At 39.7% G+C, this 15,831-nt stretch overlaps 1 protein-coding gene across 1 annotated transcript in view; it reads left to right on the top strand.

The window, feature by feature from the left end:
* Positions 1 to 15,831, top strand: part of Pik3ap1 (phosphoinositide-3-kinase adaptor protein 1) — a 137,479-nt gene that overhangs the window by 76,992 nt on the left and 44,656 nt on the right. The window contains exon 9 of the mRNA XM_004838578.3: positions 14,515 to 14,610. Within this exon, the coding sequence (XP_004838635.1) occupies positions 14,515 to 14,610 (96 nt within the window). The remainder of the gene's footprint in view (positions 1 to 14,514; positions 14,611 to 15,831) is intronic.

Genomic DNA, 15,831 nt, shown 5'->3' with positions numbered 1-15,831 from the left:
AATGAAGTCCCTACTTATAGAGGAGACTCCGTGTTAAGTGAAGGGGAGCTGTGAGGGAGTGTTGAGCTCTGACCTTGAGATTTTATGATTCTGCTCGAATTTATTTCTCTTAAACTTGCAGGAGCACACGCGCACACATGCACACACACACACCTACCTACCTTGCACGTACCTTCTTACACTCAGTCTTTAGTATAGATATGCTGCCACCCCGTGGTAACTACGTGGTGTTGTCAGACCTTCAACTTTGCTCCCAATCCTCTTGAGAATTTTTTAATCAAGATCCCACAGATTTAAGCCACCAACTTCCACACTTTACTCTGTAAGAAATAAATATTGACTGGGTATGGCGGTGCACACTTGTAATCCCGGAATTCTGGGAGTCTGAGGCAGGAGGATCACAAGTTGGAGCCAAGCCTGCGGAGAATGTAGCAATTTAGCTGCTTCAAAGTTGTTTTTTTTTTAATTTTTTTTAAGGTCTGGAGATGTAGTTCAGTGTGAAGGTTCTGGGTTCAGTCTCCAGTACTGCAATCAGACAATCGATGTCTTCATTAAAGGGCAATCTTATGCAAACATTGAATCAAGGCAAACTTCTCTTTGGATGCTCTGTCTCCTGTATTTTCCTTACTTAGTTCTTTTGTTTCTCTTCTTGCCTTCAGAGGTTAATGTGGTTGTCTTGGTGGTCCTTTGACTTATGTCATTCATTTTACTTTGAAAGCTTTGCACAGTAACTACCCTGACTAGTCACTTCGCAGAGACTCTGGGCCTGAGGGCCGTGGAAACTAGTGATGGGAGGCCCCATCCAGTCTGTTTCTAAGGGATTCCACTAGCAGTTTGTAGCTTTGCTTGCATATCTCAGAGGCTTGTCTTTCTTCCATAAGAGAAAGGAGTCAAGGGAGAAAGGTGCAGTATATTGCTACTGGAAACTGCAGACTCACAAGCATTTCTAATTAGTTCCAGAGAGCTGTTCTGCTTCCTGTCACTCTCACATGGAACTTTTCCTTTGAGGCCCCAATACCTCCTTCACAATTCTGGTGCAGTTCAAGCTTGTACATGGTGCAGAGCCACCGTGGTCCTCACTAACTTGCTGGCTTTCCTCAGTAATCACCTTGGTAACTGGCATCTCCTGACAGGTCATCTCCAGCAGTTTGTGTTTTCTTCACCTGTGCTCTCTGATTATACACCTCACTCCTACTGCTGGTGGCTTCCCTCTGAGCTAGGGGTGCAGTTGGGTACTGTAAAGGACCTTGCAACATAACCCCAAGATCTGAGTTGAGCAGAGGGATGATTTCTAAGCAAAATCACTAAGTTGCTTCTGGAACATACTGCTTGCCCTGGAGCCTGCACCCATTCCCCTCAGGAGCCTCCCTTCCTGTGGCTGCAGAGACTGTCATCTTCTGCTGTCCCCTTTGGAAGGTGCTGGAGAGGAGAGCCAAGAGATGCTTGAGGGGCAAGGCCTGAGGTGTCACCAGCTGGGACGGAGCTTATGTGGAAGCAGGATATGTTAGTTACTTTTCTCATTGCTGAGACAAAATACCTGATACTCAAAGTTAAGGGATGAAAGGTTTATTTAGCTCATAGTTTGTAGAGGTTTCAGCCCATAATCAGCTGGCTCTAACACAGGGTGGCACTCAGAGGAGAGGCAGTTCATGGCAAGCAAAAGGTAGCAAAGCACAAGAGACCTTTACAGTGTCTTTCTGCCCCTTTTATCTTAACCAGATTACTTAGGGTAGGTAGCACTCACACCCTTAATCCTTGTGCCCTTGAGCCTAGCAATGCACCATGAATCAATCCCAGCGTTCACACACTCTAGATCCAGCCACCTCTGAAAAAGCCTCACCTATGACTGCATGAGGCATTGTGGGGGGACATCTAAACACAAGTCATAACACAGGGCCATGACTCAGTGTGCTTCTTGTCTTCTTTTTGCTTTTCTCCTCCAGAACTGCAAGAGCTGTGTTGAGGACATAGACACTTAGCAAAGCACTGGATTGAGTTTTTTTGTTTTTTGTTTTTTTGGTAAGGGAGATTGAACTAGGGACCTTGTGCTTGTGAGGCAGGTGGCAGAACCACTGAACTAAATCTCTGGCCTGGGATTGTATTCCCCCCCCCCATTAAGTTTATTGGTACATTTTCGGTATAAAATACAGTTACATTCATCATTGGGATCTTGTACCTTTACATGAGTATCTTGATTCTTATTTTTTTCCCCTTTCCTTGCCCACCCTTCCCTATTTGCAAAGACCTTGTTTCCATTTTTTTTTCCTCTTCTCATATTTTTTTCCTTTCCCTTTTTTCCCTTCCCCTTCCCCTCACAATTCCCCTGCTCTTTTAGACCTTTTCTTCCTGTTACACAATATCAGTTATACATTTTTTAAATTACAATATTAAGATCTAGGAGACATTACCACAGATTTTACAGAATTTAAAAGGATATAGAGAGCATATTACAAAAATTGTTTTTGAAATAAATTTGACAACTTCTAAGAAGTACCTTGGAAGACAAATTAATGAAACTAACTCTGGAGGAAATATAAAATTTGAATAGCACCTATTAAAGAAGGTATATTCCTAGCTTGAAAACCTACTTATATGACAACAGTAGGCTCATAAACATTTTAACTGATCAATTACATCAAACAATTAAAGCAGAAAAAAGAAGGAACACTTCTCCCCTCATTTTAGGAACTCAACATTGTGCTAATCCTAAAACTGGATAAAGATAATAGAAGAAAAAAGTATGAACATAGATAGAGATTTGTTTAACAAAACAAACTATTGGAAGTCAGATCTGGCAGGATGTAGAAAGTGGTTTTGTTATAGGGATGGCAGTGTTGGTTCAGCATTGGAAGATCCACCCCCAAAAGTCATCATTTTAACAGAGGAAAGGAAAAAGCCATATGATCCTGTCACTAGTTGGAGAAAAAGTATTTGACTAAATTCTACAGCTGTTCATGGTAAAAACTATCAGGAGCCTAGAAGTAGAACAGAACCTTCTCAACAGATCAAAGACATGTACTCCATACTTCCAGCAAGAATGCCTTATATAAATGGAGAAGATACAATGCTTTCTCCTTAAGGTGTGGAACAAGGGCAGATATGCTTACTTTTTATCTGTCCATTAAACTTTGAAACCTAGTCCCCACCAAAATAGTCTGGCAATAAAATGACACAACTAGGATAAGATTGGCATGGCAGAAGCAAAATCTTGATATGTAGATGAAATGATCATCTCCAGAGAAAATACTAAGAAATCTCTAGGAGCCCCTAGAATTTGTACTTGAATTTAGCAGGATTAGAAAACACAAGGTATATATAAAAATTCAGGTCTGTGTATATTTGCTATAAATGAAGAATTGGATATTGAAATTTAAAAGTTATGTAGGAGTACAAAGGACTTAGAAAAGTTAAAAACAAAAATGAAAACAAAACAGTGTTGGAAGACATTTAGTACCTAATTTTAAGACTTCCTCTAAAGCTACAGTAATCAAGGCAGTGTTGGTGTAAGGAAAGACATATAGATCATTGGAATAAAACAGAGAATCTAGAAATAGAAGCACACATATATGGTCCACTGAGTTTTGAATGATTATTTAACATTAGCATTTTATAGAATATAAACGCAATTCAAGAGCCGAGGAAAAGGTAGTGTTTTCAGCAAATGGCACTAGAACACCTGGTATCCGTATACAAAAAATTAACCTCAACCCTTTTTTTCCATACATGAAAATAACTTGAAGGGATCTATGAACCTAAATATGAAAGCCTAAAAGTATAAAACTTTAAGAAGAAATTATAAGGGAAAATATTTATGAATTCAGGGTAGGCAAGAACTACCTGGGATACCAAAAACATGATGTATAAAAGAAAAAAATTGATAAATGAGATTCCATCAAAATTTAGAACTTTAAATGACATCATTGAAATGAAAAGTAGTCCTTAAACAGACCATATTTACAATATATATAACCTATGACCAGAATATATAAAGAATTCTGAGAGCTCATTAATAGACAACCCAATTAAAATGTAGACAGACATAAGAAGATGATAAATAGCCAGTATAGCACAAGGAATGGTATGCAACTCTAGAATCAGAAAAATACTAATCAATACAATAATAAGATTGAATTATACCCTCATTAGGGAGATGAAGTTAAAAGTTTTAAAAGCCTTGTCATGACTTTTTCTTTTTGTTGGATTCTCCCCCTTTGCGTTTAATTTGTCACGCCCAATTGATTCATTCTGCTGGGTTTCCTGGGGTTGTGATCCTCATTGTCTTTTGCTAGGGTATTGTCTAAAATTTTTTGGAGTGCCAGTTTGGTATTCATGAAGTTCCTGAGGTGCTCTTTGTCATGAAAGTATCTTATTTCTTCATCAGTTTTGAAAGATAGTTTTGCAGGGTCCATCAATCTGGGTTGGAGGCTGTTTTCCTTTAGGGCTTGAAATACATCACTCCAAGCTCTTCTTGCCTTGAGGGTTTGCACTGAGAAGTCTGCTGTCATTCTGATGGGCTTTCCTTTGTATGTGATCTGTTTCTTTTCTCTCACTGCTTGTAGAATTTTGTTCTTCTGTTGGATTTCTTGAATCCTAACTATTATATGCCTATGTGTAGATTTTTTTTTGATCAAGGCTATTTGGAATCCTATATGCCTCACTTATCTGTATGTCAAGTTCTTTTCCCCTCCTTGGGAAGTTTTCTGCCATCACTTCTGTGAACAGTTTTTTTATGTCATCTACACTCTCTCCTCTTTCTTCATTGACTCCAATCAGTCTTATGTTATTCTTCTTTGCATCGTCTAGCAGCTGCTGGATTGATTTCTCGTGTTCCCTTACAATTTTAAAGCACCTTTTCTTTTCCTCCTCACTAATTGCAATCTTATCTTCTATATGTGAAATTCTGTCCTCACATTGATTCATTCTGCTGTGCAGACTTTCGATGGAGTTTTTAATCTCTTGGAAATCTGTTTGTATCTGTTTTATGGATTCCATTTGTTTCCTATGTTGGGATTCCATCATGTTCCTCAGATCCTCTATTTTTTTATCTGTGTCCTCTCTAGATTTATTAATCATGTCTTGCACCATGAGCAAAATCTTTGTTGTTATCTGAGTAATTATTTCTGATTTAATTTTTCCCAGATCCTCTTTTGTTGCCAGTTCAGAGAGTCCAGGTGGTTGAGTATCAGATTGTTCCATCTCATTTCCCTTTGGGGTTGCTGTAGGTGATCCAGAAGTCTGTTTTTGAGACTTGTTTACGTGTCTTCTCATTTCCATGGGAGCGGGTGCTTCTGGCACCCACATGGCTCACCTTCTCTGCCCTAGGAGCTTGGGATGGCAGTGGGGGAGCTTCCTTCTGGGTGCTGGGACCGGCTGAGCTTCTCTGCTCTAGGAGCCTGAGATGGAGGCGAGGAGCTTCCTTCTGGGTGCTGGGACTGGCTCAGCTTCTCTGCCCTAGGAGCCTGGGATGGAGGCGGGGAGCTTCCTTTCGGGTTCCTTGGATTGTATTTTTTAAAGTTAGTACTTGTGTTAGTTAACTTTCCCATTGCTGAGACACAATACCCAACCCTACAACTTAAAGGAGAGGTTTAATTTGGCTCAGTATCTGGGGATTCAGTCCATGATTGGCTGGCTCCAAGGTAGAAACATCATAGTGAAAGGGCACAATGGAGCAAAGATGTTTAGTGTATGGCATTGGGGAAGTAAAGCAGGAGAAGAGTGCCAGAGAGAAAAAGGCATAGGACCAGACATAGACCCTAAGGCCATGCCTCCATGACCCAGACAGACATACTTAGAAGTATGTGTGTCACTAATTCTCTGGGAGGATCCCAAAGCCAATCAAGTTGACACTCCACCCTAACCACCATAGTAGTGCCACCTTGCTCCCCCTATAGACCTACATGGCTTGTGGATCATGCTTTTCTCAGGGCACTGCACACATAGCACTTTGGCCTTCAGTTACTTCCATGTTTCTTGGGCTTCATTACACTCACATTTTCATGTTTTTCATGGCTTTGTATCATCCTCATGGCCAATGCAGTGATGTATACAACATATGTTCAACTAATTCTTAAATTTGAGGTAGTAGAAAATACTAAAACATAACATAATAAAAAAAACATAAAACATAAAACATAAAACATAAAAAAAAAACATAATCCTAGATTTTTTGAAAGACTTAAGTATAGAATAGTTTTTCTACATTCCAATGCAAAGCCTTGCTTTCTTGACAGATGGTACTGAGACATCTATTAGTTACCCCAAAGTGTAGGACATCTCAGGGAGGCAGTAACTCCTTTGGCTGGTCCTTTGCCTTTCTTTCAGGTCTTCATACATTTGTCTGTGCTGGTCCTTCTGCCTAGGACTTGCCCTTCTCTTCTCTCTGCTTGAGCAATGCCCAGATTACTTTATAAAGCCCAAACTCTTTGCATGCATGTGTGCAATTCTTTGTCCCTTCAGTAGTTTGTTCATTCACTCATTCATTTGTTCAACAATTGTGGGTGGCAGAACTGGGGATTGAACCCAGGTCCTTTGCACTGAGCAACATCCCCAACCCATTTTTTTTTTGAGTCAGGGTCTCACTAAGTCACTAAGTTCTGAGGCTGAGCTCAAACCTATGATCCTCTTACTTCAGCCTCCTTGAGTTCTGGAATTATAGGCATGTGGCACCATACCTGGTTTGTTCAACAAATATTTATAGAAACATTGTATGTTTAACTTATACAGTGCCAGGTTAGGGAACAAACTGGGATAATTTCTGACTTCTAAAGCTTACATTTTAATGGGAGATCTGGAAACTGAACAAAAACACCACATAACTCAATATATAACCACAAACTAACAGTGCTATGGAGGAAAAGACACTTGACTTTGGGAATTCAAGTGGGGCCATATGGCTGCATAAGTCATGGTACCCACTGATCCTATCACAAACATACCCCAAGGACTGTTCCTGCTCAGCAGTCTTTGTGCCCGCCAAGTGAGAAAACCACAAAACAAAATGGGCTTGTTGCTTCTCCCAGTCTTTTCAGTCTTAGCCTCTTTGTTTTCATTGCCAGTGCCAGCTATCCCTTCTCAGCTCCTCTGATTTCAGACTACCATTCTCTCTCTCTCTCTCTCTCCCCCGCCCTCTGCTTTTCTCTCCCTCCTCTCTCATTCTCTTTCTCTTTCTGCCTCCGTCCCTTTATCCCTCCTTGCTCCAATCCTTGCTCCATTAGGTATGGAAAAGTTGGGCTTTTTATATTTGGGTGCAAGTGGAACCAACCAGGTTTCAGGTTATCTTCAGGTGTATTACCATACCTCCTTGCTCTGAGGCTTTGGGGGCGGGCACAAAAGATAGTTACTGGGGTGGGGAGGAGTGCTTTTGACCTGCTTTCAGGACTGGGGAGTCTTTCTAGAATAGTCTTTCTGAGGCTGAAATTTTATTGTATTATATACTCAGACTTGGTTTTATATTGAATTAACAACATATCATCTAGATGTAGTGTCCACTGCCACTCAGGGGTAGATTTATGTCCCAGGAGGAGTATCATGTGGGTGTCTTTAGGAATTAATTATTGTTCACGATTCATTCTTTAATTCAGTGCCTTGTGGGTTGATCAAGCTTTTGCGTTCCAGGAATGGCTTCTTGCTGAGTGACTTCTTAAATAAAGTAGGTACTGTGTGACTCTGTAGCTGATTTTTCTAGAAGGGGACTGTGACCCAGAGTCTCCTTGTTATGGTATTATTTTTATTCTTTTCTACTGAAATGAAAGAACTTTGCACTTGTTTCTCATACCAGCAGATTTCAGTGCATTTCAGTTTATTTTTAACTGGCAAATGGTGAAGGTTAAGTGGAATCTGATGTACAATCCCTGACCATCTAGGAATGCAGGGATTTCTTGTTCTGCTTTCTTTACAATATGCCCTTTGGAGACAGCTTCCCTTTGCCTACAGCATTTTCTATGTATTTCTACATATTTTTGTCACTCTTGTGTTATCCATTGTATGCAGATTGTATATACACAAAAGATTGTCAAATTTAGATTATGAGAGAGTTTTATCACTTATTAACTCCAAATAGCTAGGCACCTCTTCTTTATTATTATAAAAGTAGTATCTGTTACTTCCTTAGACTTAGTGTCTAATATAGGTATGAAAGTGTTCTTAAAATATTGTTAAATGGAATGCTATTATATAAACTACCAACATCTTATGTAACAGTGCTAGCTGGCCAATATTGAGTGCCTGGGTGCTGAATTGGGAAAGATGATAAGGTTATAATGAATGATGTAATTAACGAAGTCTATGTAAATAGGGAAGGGTGGAGGGATGAAGGGCGCACAGGTAATGGGGAAAAAATAAGAACCAAGATACATCATGTACAGGTACAAGCACCCAATGATAAATGTAAACATATTGTATACCTAAAATGTACCAATAAAAGAATTTAAGAAAAAAACAAGAATGATGTAATTAACTAATGATGTTTGCTGTGAATAGGAACTAGGGGCATGGAGGCTCATGTATGTATCTGCTGTTCATGGCCTAATTCAAAGATGTATATATTCAACCATATAGAAGGAGAATTATTATTTATAATGTAAAAGAAAGAAAACAATTTTTAGGTAACTTCATTTAAGATGATGGGCACGTCCAGAGATTCAGACCAGATCTGAATTAGGACAAGCTACCCAGTCTATGTGTGAACATGATGGACTTGCTTGACTGTGGCCCAATCCCTTCTTCTGATCCCTTCATCAGCCCAGCATGGGAAGAAATCATAGCAGGCTGACTATGCCCGATATGGGTCTCCATCTGTGGAAAGCAGAATAGTACCCACAAATCTGTGAATATGCTAGTTATATAGGAAAGGGGAATTAAGGTTGCAGGTGAAATTAAGGTTGCTAATCAGCTGACCTTAAAATAATCAGTATGTTGAAGCAATGTCTGCATTCCCATGCTCATCACAGCATTGTTCATAAGACAAGATATGGAATCAGTTGAGGTGTCCATTGGCAGATGAATAAAGAAAACGTGGTATGTGTACACGATGGAGTATTATTCATCCATAGAAAAGAATGACATCCTGTTATTTGTAGCAACATGGATGGAACTGCTAAGTGAAATGGACATTATGCTAAGTGAAATGAGGCAGGCACAGAAAGATGAGTGCATGTAATCACTCATATGTAGGTGCTAAAAAAAGTTGATTTCTAACAAGTGCAGAATAGTAGTCACTAGATGCTACGAAGAGTGAGGGAAGAGGAAAGACGAAGTTAGATAATGTGTACCAAAATACAGTTATATATATAAATTTTAGTGGTCTAGTCAGTAGGGTGATTACAGTTTACAACAATTTATTTTATATTATATAAAGAACTACCAGTTCAAATGTTCCCAGTACAAAAAATAATAAGCATTTAAAGAGTTGAAAATGCTAATTATCCTGATTTGATCATTATAAACTGTTTACATGTATCAAATTATCACATTGTATCCCATAAAAATATATAATTATGATATGCCAATTAAAAAATTTTTTTTGTGGTGCTGAGGATTGGACTTGGGGCCCAGGGTCTTGAGCATGCTGGTTAAGTTCTCTACTAGTAAGATATATCCCAGCTCTAAAAATTTTTTTAAATGTAAATTGAGCCTTCTCTTTTTGAATTGTTTTTAGCTTAGGACATTTGCCTGGGAATAGGATTTGATAATAAAAATAATAGTAGTATGCTGTGACCTCCACAGTGTAGAGTCTGAAGCTGGGGAAAGCAGTGGGAGATAAAGAAAATTGAAAAACAATAAGAAAGAAGGATACATACCAAGATTATACTTGAAAGCTGGGACCAGGTAGAACCATAGCCTGGTGAGCTAATGGCCACCTGGAATCTATCATGCTCTTTATTTATAGTTTAAGACAAACAGGAAGAGAAGGAAGGGTAACTAGTGCTGTGTGGCCTATGTGGCCTAGGCTGAACGTAGTGTGATTGTCTCCTGATTGGGGCACGTGCAGAAAGGGAACAAGGAAGAAGGATACATAATATTACTGTCTCCTGGGGCTGTGCCATCCAGAGTCTACAATTTTAGTCAAACAGACTGTTTGACTATCTAGTCTACGGAGGAGAAAAGGAGTAGGGATTAGGTGAAGGGCCATCTTCAGGCTCGCCCTGCAGAAGTAGTAATGATAACAATAATAGTAGCCAGTATTCTTTAGCACTTCATATGTGCTTGGCATTATCATATGTCCTCGGTAAACTTCTTATTTAATACTCATGCTAAACCTACTATCATCATTACCATTTTGTACAGGAAAAGAGAAGTTGAAAGGATTGAAACAACTTGACGCGTAATTGTGGGTAAAGAGCTAACAGCTATCATTTCCCTTTCTTCATAAGAATTTGACCTTTGGTTGAATTCCTAGCTCTGTTACCCTGGTAACCTGATAAGAGCCAAATGTCAACTGTTTCTAGGCAATGTTACCTTTGATCAAAATAACCCTGGATTGGTTACAGGGACCTGGGAACATCTATGAGGAGCAGTACATAAATGATGCACACCTGAAAGGGCCCCATATTCTGGGCTTCTCCGAGAGCCATGACCCTGGCATATCCTTTATGGGAATCCTGGAAGCTAGGATTCTGGAGGTGGGATGAGAGATGGTGCTCCTGTGGGACACCAGGGCAGCTCCTGCTCCTGCACCTGCCTGCTGCGGACCTCATCTCATTGCACTTGGGCTGCTGGCGTGGCACTGGACTCTCCTAGTTGATGAATCCTTCTTGGTGCTGTCATGCTGGCCAATAGGCTGTGTTCTTCTGAGTAAAGTGATGCCAAGAATGGCCATCTTGTGAATCTGGACATTCTATTTGACCTTAAAGATTAGTTCGTATTGGGCTGGGGGGTATGTAGTCATACAACCAGAAAAATAGAAGAAGTGGGAAAATCAGAATTGGAATCTGTGCATTCTGATTTAATGCACAAGCTTCTAATCACCTACTACAAACTCTCAGGGAGGCCCAAGGAGACTGGGTATCTTAGTCATTTGTTGGGACAAAATACCTAACACCTACAACTTAAAGAAGGTGATGTTTATTTTGGCTCACAGTTCAGAAGTTTCAGACCATGTTCAGCAGATTTAAACACAGGAACAGCATGGCAAAAGGGTCTGAGCAGAGGAAAACTGCTTATGTCATGGTGACCAGGAAGCAGAGAACAAAGAGAGGAGTTAGGGAGGGAGATGTGCCCTTCCAGGTCACACCCCCAGGGACTGGCCTCCAACCAGGCCCAACCTCCTGACAGTATGCTGTAGGGCCTCAGTAATCCAGTCACCTTCCAAAAGTCCTGCCTCTGAGCATGAGACTCTTGAGGGCCATCCAGATCCAAATCATAGCACTGGGTAACCACTAATATCACAGAGCACACATTTAGCAGGACCTAGTTTGTCCACTGCCCAAATTATACTCTTAACCACCAGTTAAGGGATAACTGTGAAATAAAAAGGGTTGTCACAGATGGCTCACTGAGCACTTCATTCATACTACTCTAATTTGCCTGCTCCACAAGTGGAAGGGGCTCTTCTTGATGGTGTAAGGGAACAGGAAAGAAGCTCAGCATCTCTGCTGCAGTTTCTCCTCTCTTTCTGATTTATGCTCCTCCTTTAAAAGAAAGTTATTTGAACTACTTTTAGACTTAAAAGATAGGAAACACTCGTGCTCCTGCATATCTTTCACTCAGGTTCCCTAAGATTAACATCTTAGTAACCATATTAGATGGAGCACAGTGAGAAGGCTACATTGGCACAGTCCTAACTAAACTGCAGACCTTGGTCAGATCTCACAGATTTTTGTTCTCTGTTCTGGGGTCCTGTCTAGATCCTACAATGTATTCATTATTTCTCTTTGGTCACCTCCGATTTGTAAACGTTCCTCAATCTTTCCATGTCAAGGCACTTTTGAAGAGTGCTGATCAATTTTTTTTTTTTTTTGTAGAATATCCCCCAACTTTGATGTATTGGTGCTTTCTATGATGGGACTGAAGTTATGAATTTTGGGAAGAATGCTTAGGAATGATGTTTTATCCTTTTCAGTGCATCAGATCACAGAGTCATGGTGTTATAAGTTTTATTACTGATGTGCATTCTTTTTTATTTGTTTTCTCTTCTTTTTAAAAATTCTTTTAACCCCCCAACATTCAGCACATTAAGATGAGGGTTTTGGTGCCAGGGTTAGTTATTCTATTAGCATCCCAGGTTCAGACAGGGCTGCGTTGCTGCTACCATTTTCTTCCATATTTTATTTTTCTAATTTTTTTGTAACTTTTAATTTTGCATCTACTCTCAGATATGGAAATCAATTCTCTCAAACTGAACTTTTTAGCAAGAACACATGGGCCATCCCATGACCCTTTTACCTCTCTGTCAACAGGGACAACAAATTGTATGTGTGATGGTTATGCTCTGGTGTTGCCGATACAGGAGATTTGGTCATGGTGATTAAAACTATCCTGAACCTGCTGTGCCCGGATTCTTGGAGAGGAGATGCTGGGGCCTTAGCCAGCTGTATTTTCTAGAGAGTTCAGCCCTGAGCAATAGGAAGCCCTGACAACAGGTCTGAAGAATTTCCTTCTCCCCTTATATCTAGTAGTGTCTGACCCAACCAAGTCTGTACTTCAGAGTATAGTACTCTTTGCTTCATTGTTGGGCAGATGAAGAGTTTCAAAATAAAGATTTTCATAATTGACTGAGGTTGGGGTTGGCTGGCTGGGTGTGGAATTTAGAGTCAGGGTAGGGATGGCAGATAATACTGGATCTTGGTCAGGAAGAGGAGAGTCCTATTTCCAGCAGGGTGCACACCTGTAAAATATGTCCTCCTTTCCAACTTTCTAACTCCATGGGGAAAATGATCCATAAAACCATAATTAAATGAATTAAACTGAAAATTTCAAATAAGTGGAATTTTTGTCTTCAATTTTCAAGAATAAAGTGTGAGTTCTTATCAGAAATCATTAAAAATTAACATACCAGGAGCTGGGGATGTAGCTCAGTGGTGCCACACCTGCCTTGCAAGCACAAGGTCCTGAGTTCGATCCCTGGTACAGGATGCGGTGGGGTGGGGATTAACATACCTCTAGATATATTTCAAGATAGGTAAAATCACCTCAGTGTCTCCACAACCTAGTTGTAGAATTCAGAGATGACAGAAATGATAGTGATTCACTTAACTGGTTCCTTGTTTGTTCCTTGTTTGCATATGGATTCTAAGGTACATTACATTCAGGGCAGTGAGTCCACTATGAAGAAGAAGGAATAAAGAGGTTGGCTTTTGGTTTGAGTGCCTTTTGGATAATAATATAATATAAACAAAGCCAGAGAACTGCATTTCTTTATATTTGGAATAAGCTAAAAAACTAAAATCTAAGAAGGTGACCAGTAGAGTCACTTTCTCCACTCCTTGTCTCCTTTTCAGTTCCCAAGAAACCACTGATCTCAGTTTCTTACATCTCCTTCCAAAGTTTTGTTATACATACAGAAATATAATCTTATTTTTCTCCCTTTGGGTAATTATTTATCTGAGATGTATTTTTTCTGAAGATTCTAATTCTTTAGATTTATCAGAAATTAATCAAAAATTATTAATCAAAAATATGTATTTCTTTTTCTTTCTTTCTTGGTCTCAGATCTTTTGACAGTTTTAAAAAATCAAATATTGCCGGGGATTTAGCTCAGCGGTTTTGCCGCCTGCTGCGCAAGCGCAAGGACCCGAGTTCCCCGGTACCAAAAAAAAAAATCAAATATTGTGGTCCAGGTGCAGTCCTTGTTATCCTCTGGAATCCACTTGTCCTCCCTCCCTCTCCAGAGGTAACCACTACCAGAGTTCCATAGTTATTATTCTTAGCATATTTATAAATTCATAAATAATTTGTAGTATTGTTCTATAGGCTGTCAAGATTTATGTAAACAATTACATATTGTAGTCATCTGTCTGTAACTTTTTCACTCAAAGTTATATTTTTGAGATAAAACTATGTTGAAGTAGCTCCAATTCATTCTTTTTAACTGTTGCATAATATTACATTGTTTGAAAAAACCCCACAGTTTGTCTATTATTTGTTGTTCCTGCATCCATTAGCTTGTGTGCTATAATAAACAATGTTACAATGTATGTATTTCAAAATAAGGTTATTCTCTCCAGTACATGTGAGTGTAACTATACCTTTTGAGGCCTGCAGCCCAAGGAAGGACCTTGGGGTTGTAAATGTTCCTGTCATTTATTCTTAGTACTTTCTGGGTATCCTTATGATAGATGATAGATGAATAGATGGAAGGAAGGGTGAATGAATGGATGGATGAATGCTTGAATTTTTTTTTTGGTATCAGGAGTTGAACTCCGGACCGTGAGCCAGGCGGCGGCACCACTGAGCTAAATCCCCGGCCAATGCTTGAATCTTTTAAGAAAGTTGCCAGACCTTGGAAATCTATCTGTAAAATCATCATGCCTATTTGAAAGAACGCCCCATTGAGTCTTAGTCTCCATTTCTTTCTAGATGTTGAAATGCTTCAGGCAAATACATCTAACACAGTCTCCGGAGATGGTTTCTCTAGACCTACTAAGGATTCTATGATCCGCAAGTTTTTAGAAGGTAAGTTGTAGCTATGAACAGGAAAACAAAAAAAGAGAAACAGACATTGCTTGATTCCATATATATGAAGGTTACTTCACCCAAGGAATGAGGGGCCACATACATGGCATATGATATGACAGAAGATGCTCTGCCTCCCAGCTCTCTCCACCCCACCTTCCCCTATTGGCCTGTTATATGTAGGCTGGAAGTTTCCCCTGGTGGAACCAGTTATTTGGCTAACCCAGTTGCCTCCAGCAAGACCTCTTTTAAAATGCACATGCCTGTTTTTCTTTGACCAAAATTTGTTGAGTACATACTATGTACAAAGCAATATTACAGATGTTGGGGTTGGGGACACACACAAAAATAACATATGATCAGTTTCCTTAGGACATTTTACTCTCTGATGAAGGAGAGGAAGATACATAAATTTGACTAAGTTAAGGTTGCATTGCATAGTGGTAAAGAACATGGACTCTGTTCTAAACTCATTTCTTTTTTTGTTTTTTTTTTTCTAAACTCATTTCTCTCTTCAGTTGGATGGAAAACATTGGGCAAGTTATTCAGCTCCTCTGGGTCTCAGTTTCCTCAGTTGTAAAATGAGACAAATGTTGTGAGGATTAAATGAGTTGTACATTAGGTCTCAGACCAGGCCCAGGCACATAACAAGCACATAAAGGTTTATAAAATAGTTATTATTGCTGCTATTATTATTATTGTTATTGAGGTTTCATAGATGGAAGGTGTTAAATTGTATGAGTAATTCCTTAACCATGTTGAATCATTAGTAACTTATAATGGGTCCATTAATCAAATAGAGGTAGAAGACAAAGTGCTGAGAGGATGGGACTCTTAAAAACAAATGGTTTTGGCAGTAAAGAGGATGAAAAAGCTCTAAAGCAGTGACAGACAAACCACAGCCTGGCTAGCTGTCTGTTTTTGTAAATAAAGTCTTTTCAGAACATACCATACCTACTCATTAGAATTTTCTGTGGCTGCTTGCATGCTACCAGGGCAGAGTTGGAGTTTCAGTGGACTGTATAGCCTGAAATATTTCCTAGCTGTACCTTTAAAATATACTTGCTGACCTCTGCTTTAAAACTAAGTGTTCCCCGAGAGGGGCATTCTGGGCAGCCACACATAAGTCTCTTGGTCAGTGCCTGGACCAGTATGTGGTCCCAAGAGGGGGATGGACAAGCCTGGACATGGGATTTGCTGCCAACATTGTCCTTTGGCCTC

Source organism: Heterocephalus glaber, unplaced genomic scaffold (genome assembly GCF_053883595.1).
Source record: "Heterocephalus glaber isolate CG9 unplaced genomic scaffold, H.glaber_assembly_v1.0 deba00001497, whole genome shotgun sequence".
In the NCBI taxonomy this organism is placed as follows: domain Eukaryota; kingdom Metazoa; phylum Chordata; class Mammalia; order Rodentia; family Bathyergidae; genus Heterocephalus; species Heterocephalus glaber.
The sequence above is the reverse complement of the archived record's forward strand: the minus strand, read 5'-3'. Positions and strand labels throughout refer to the sequence as shown.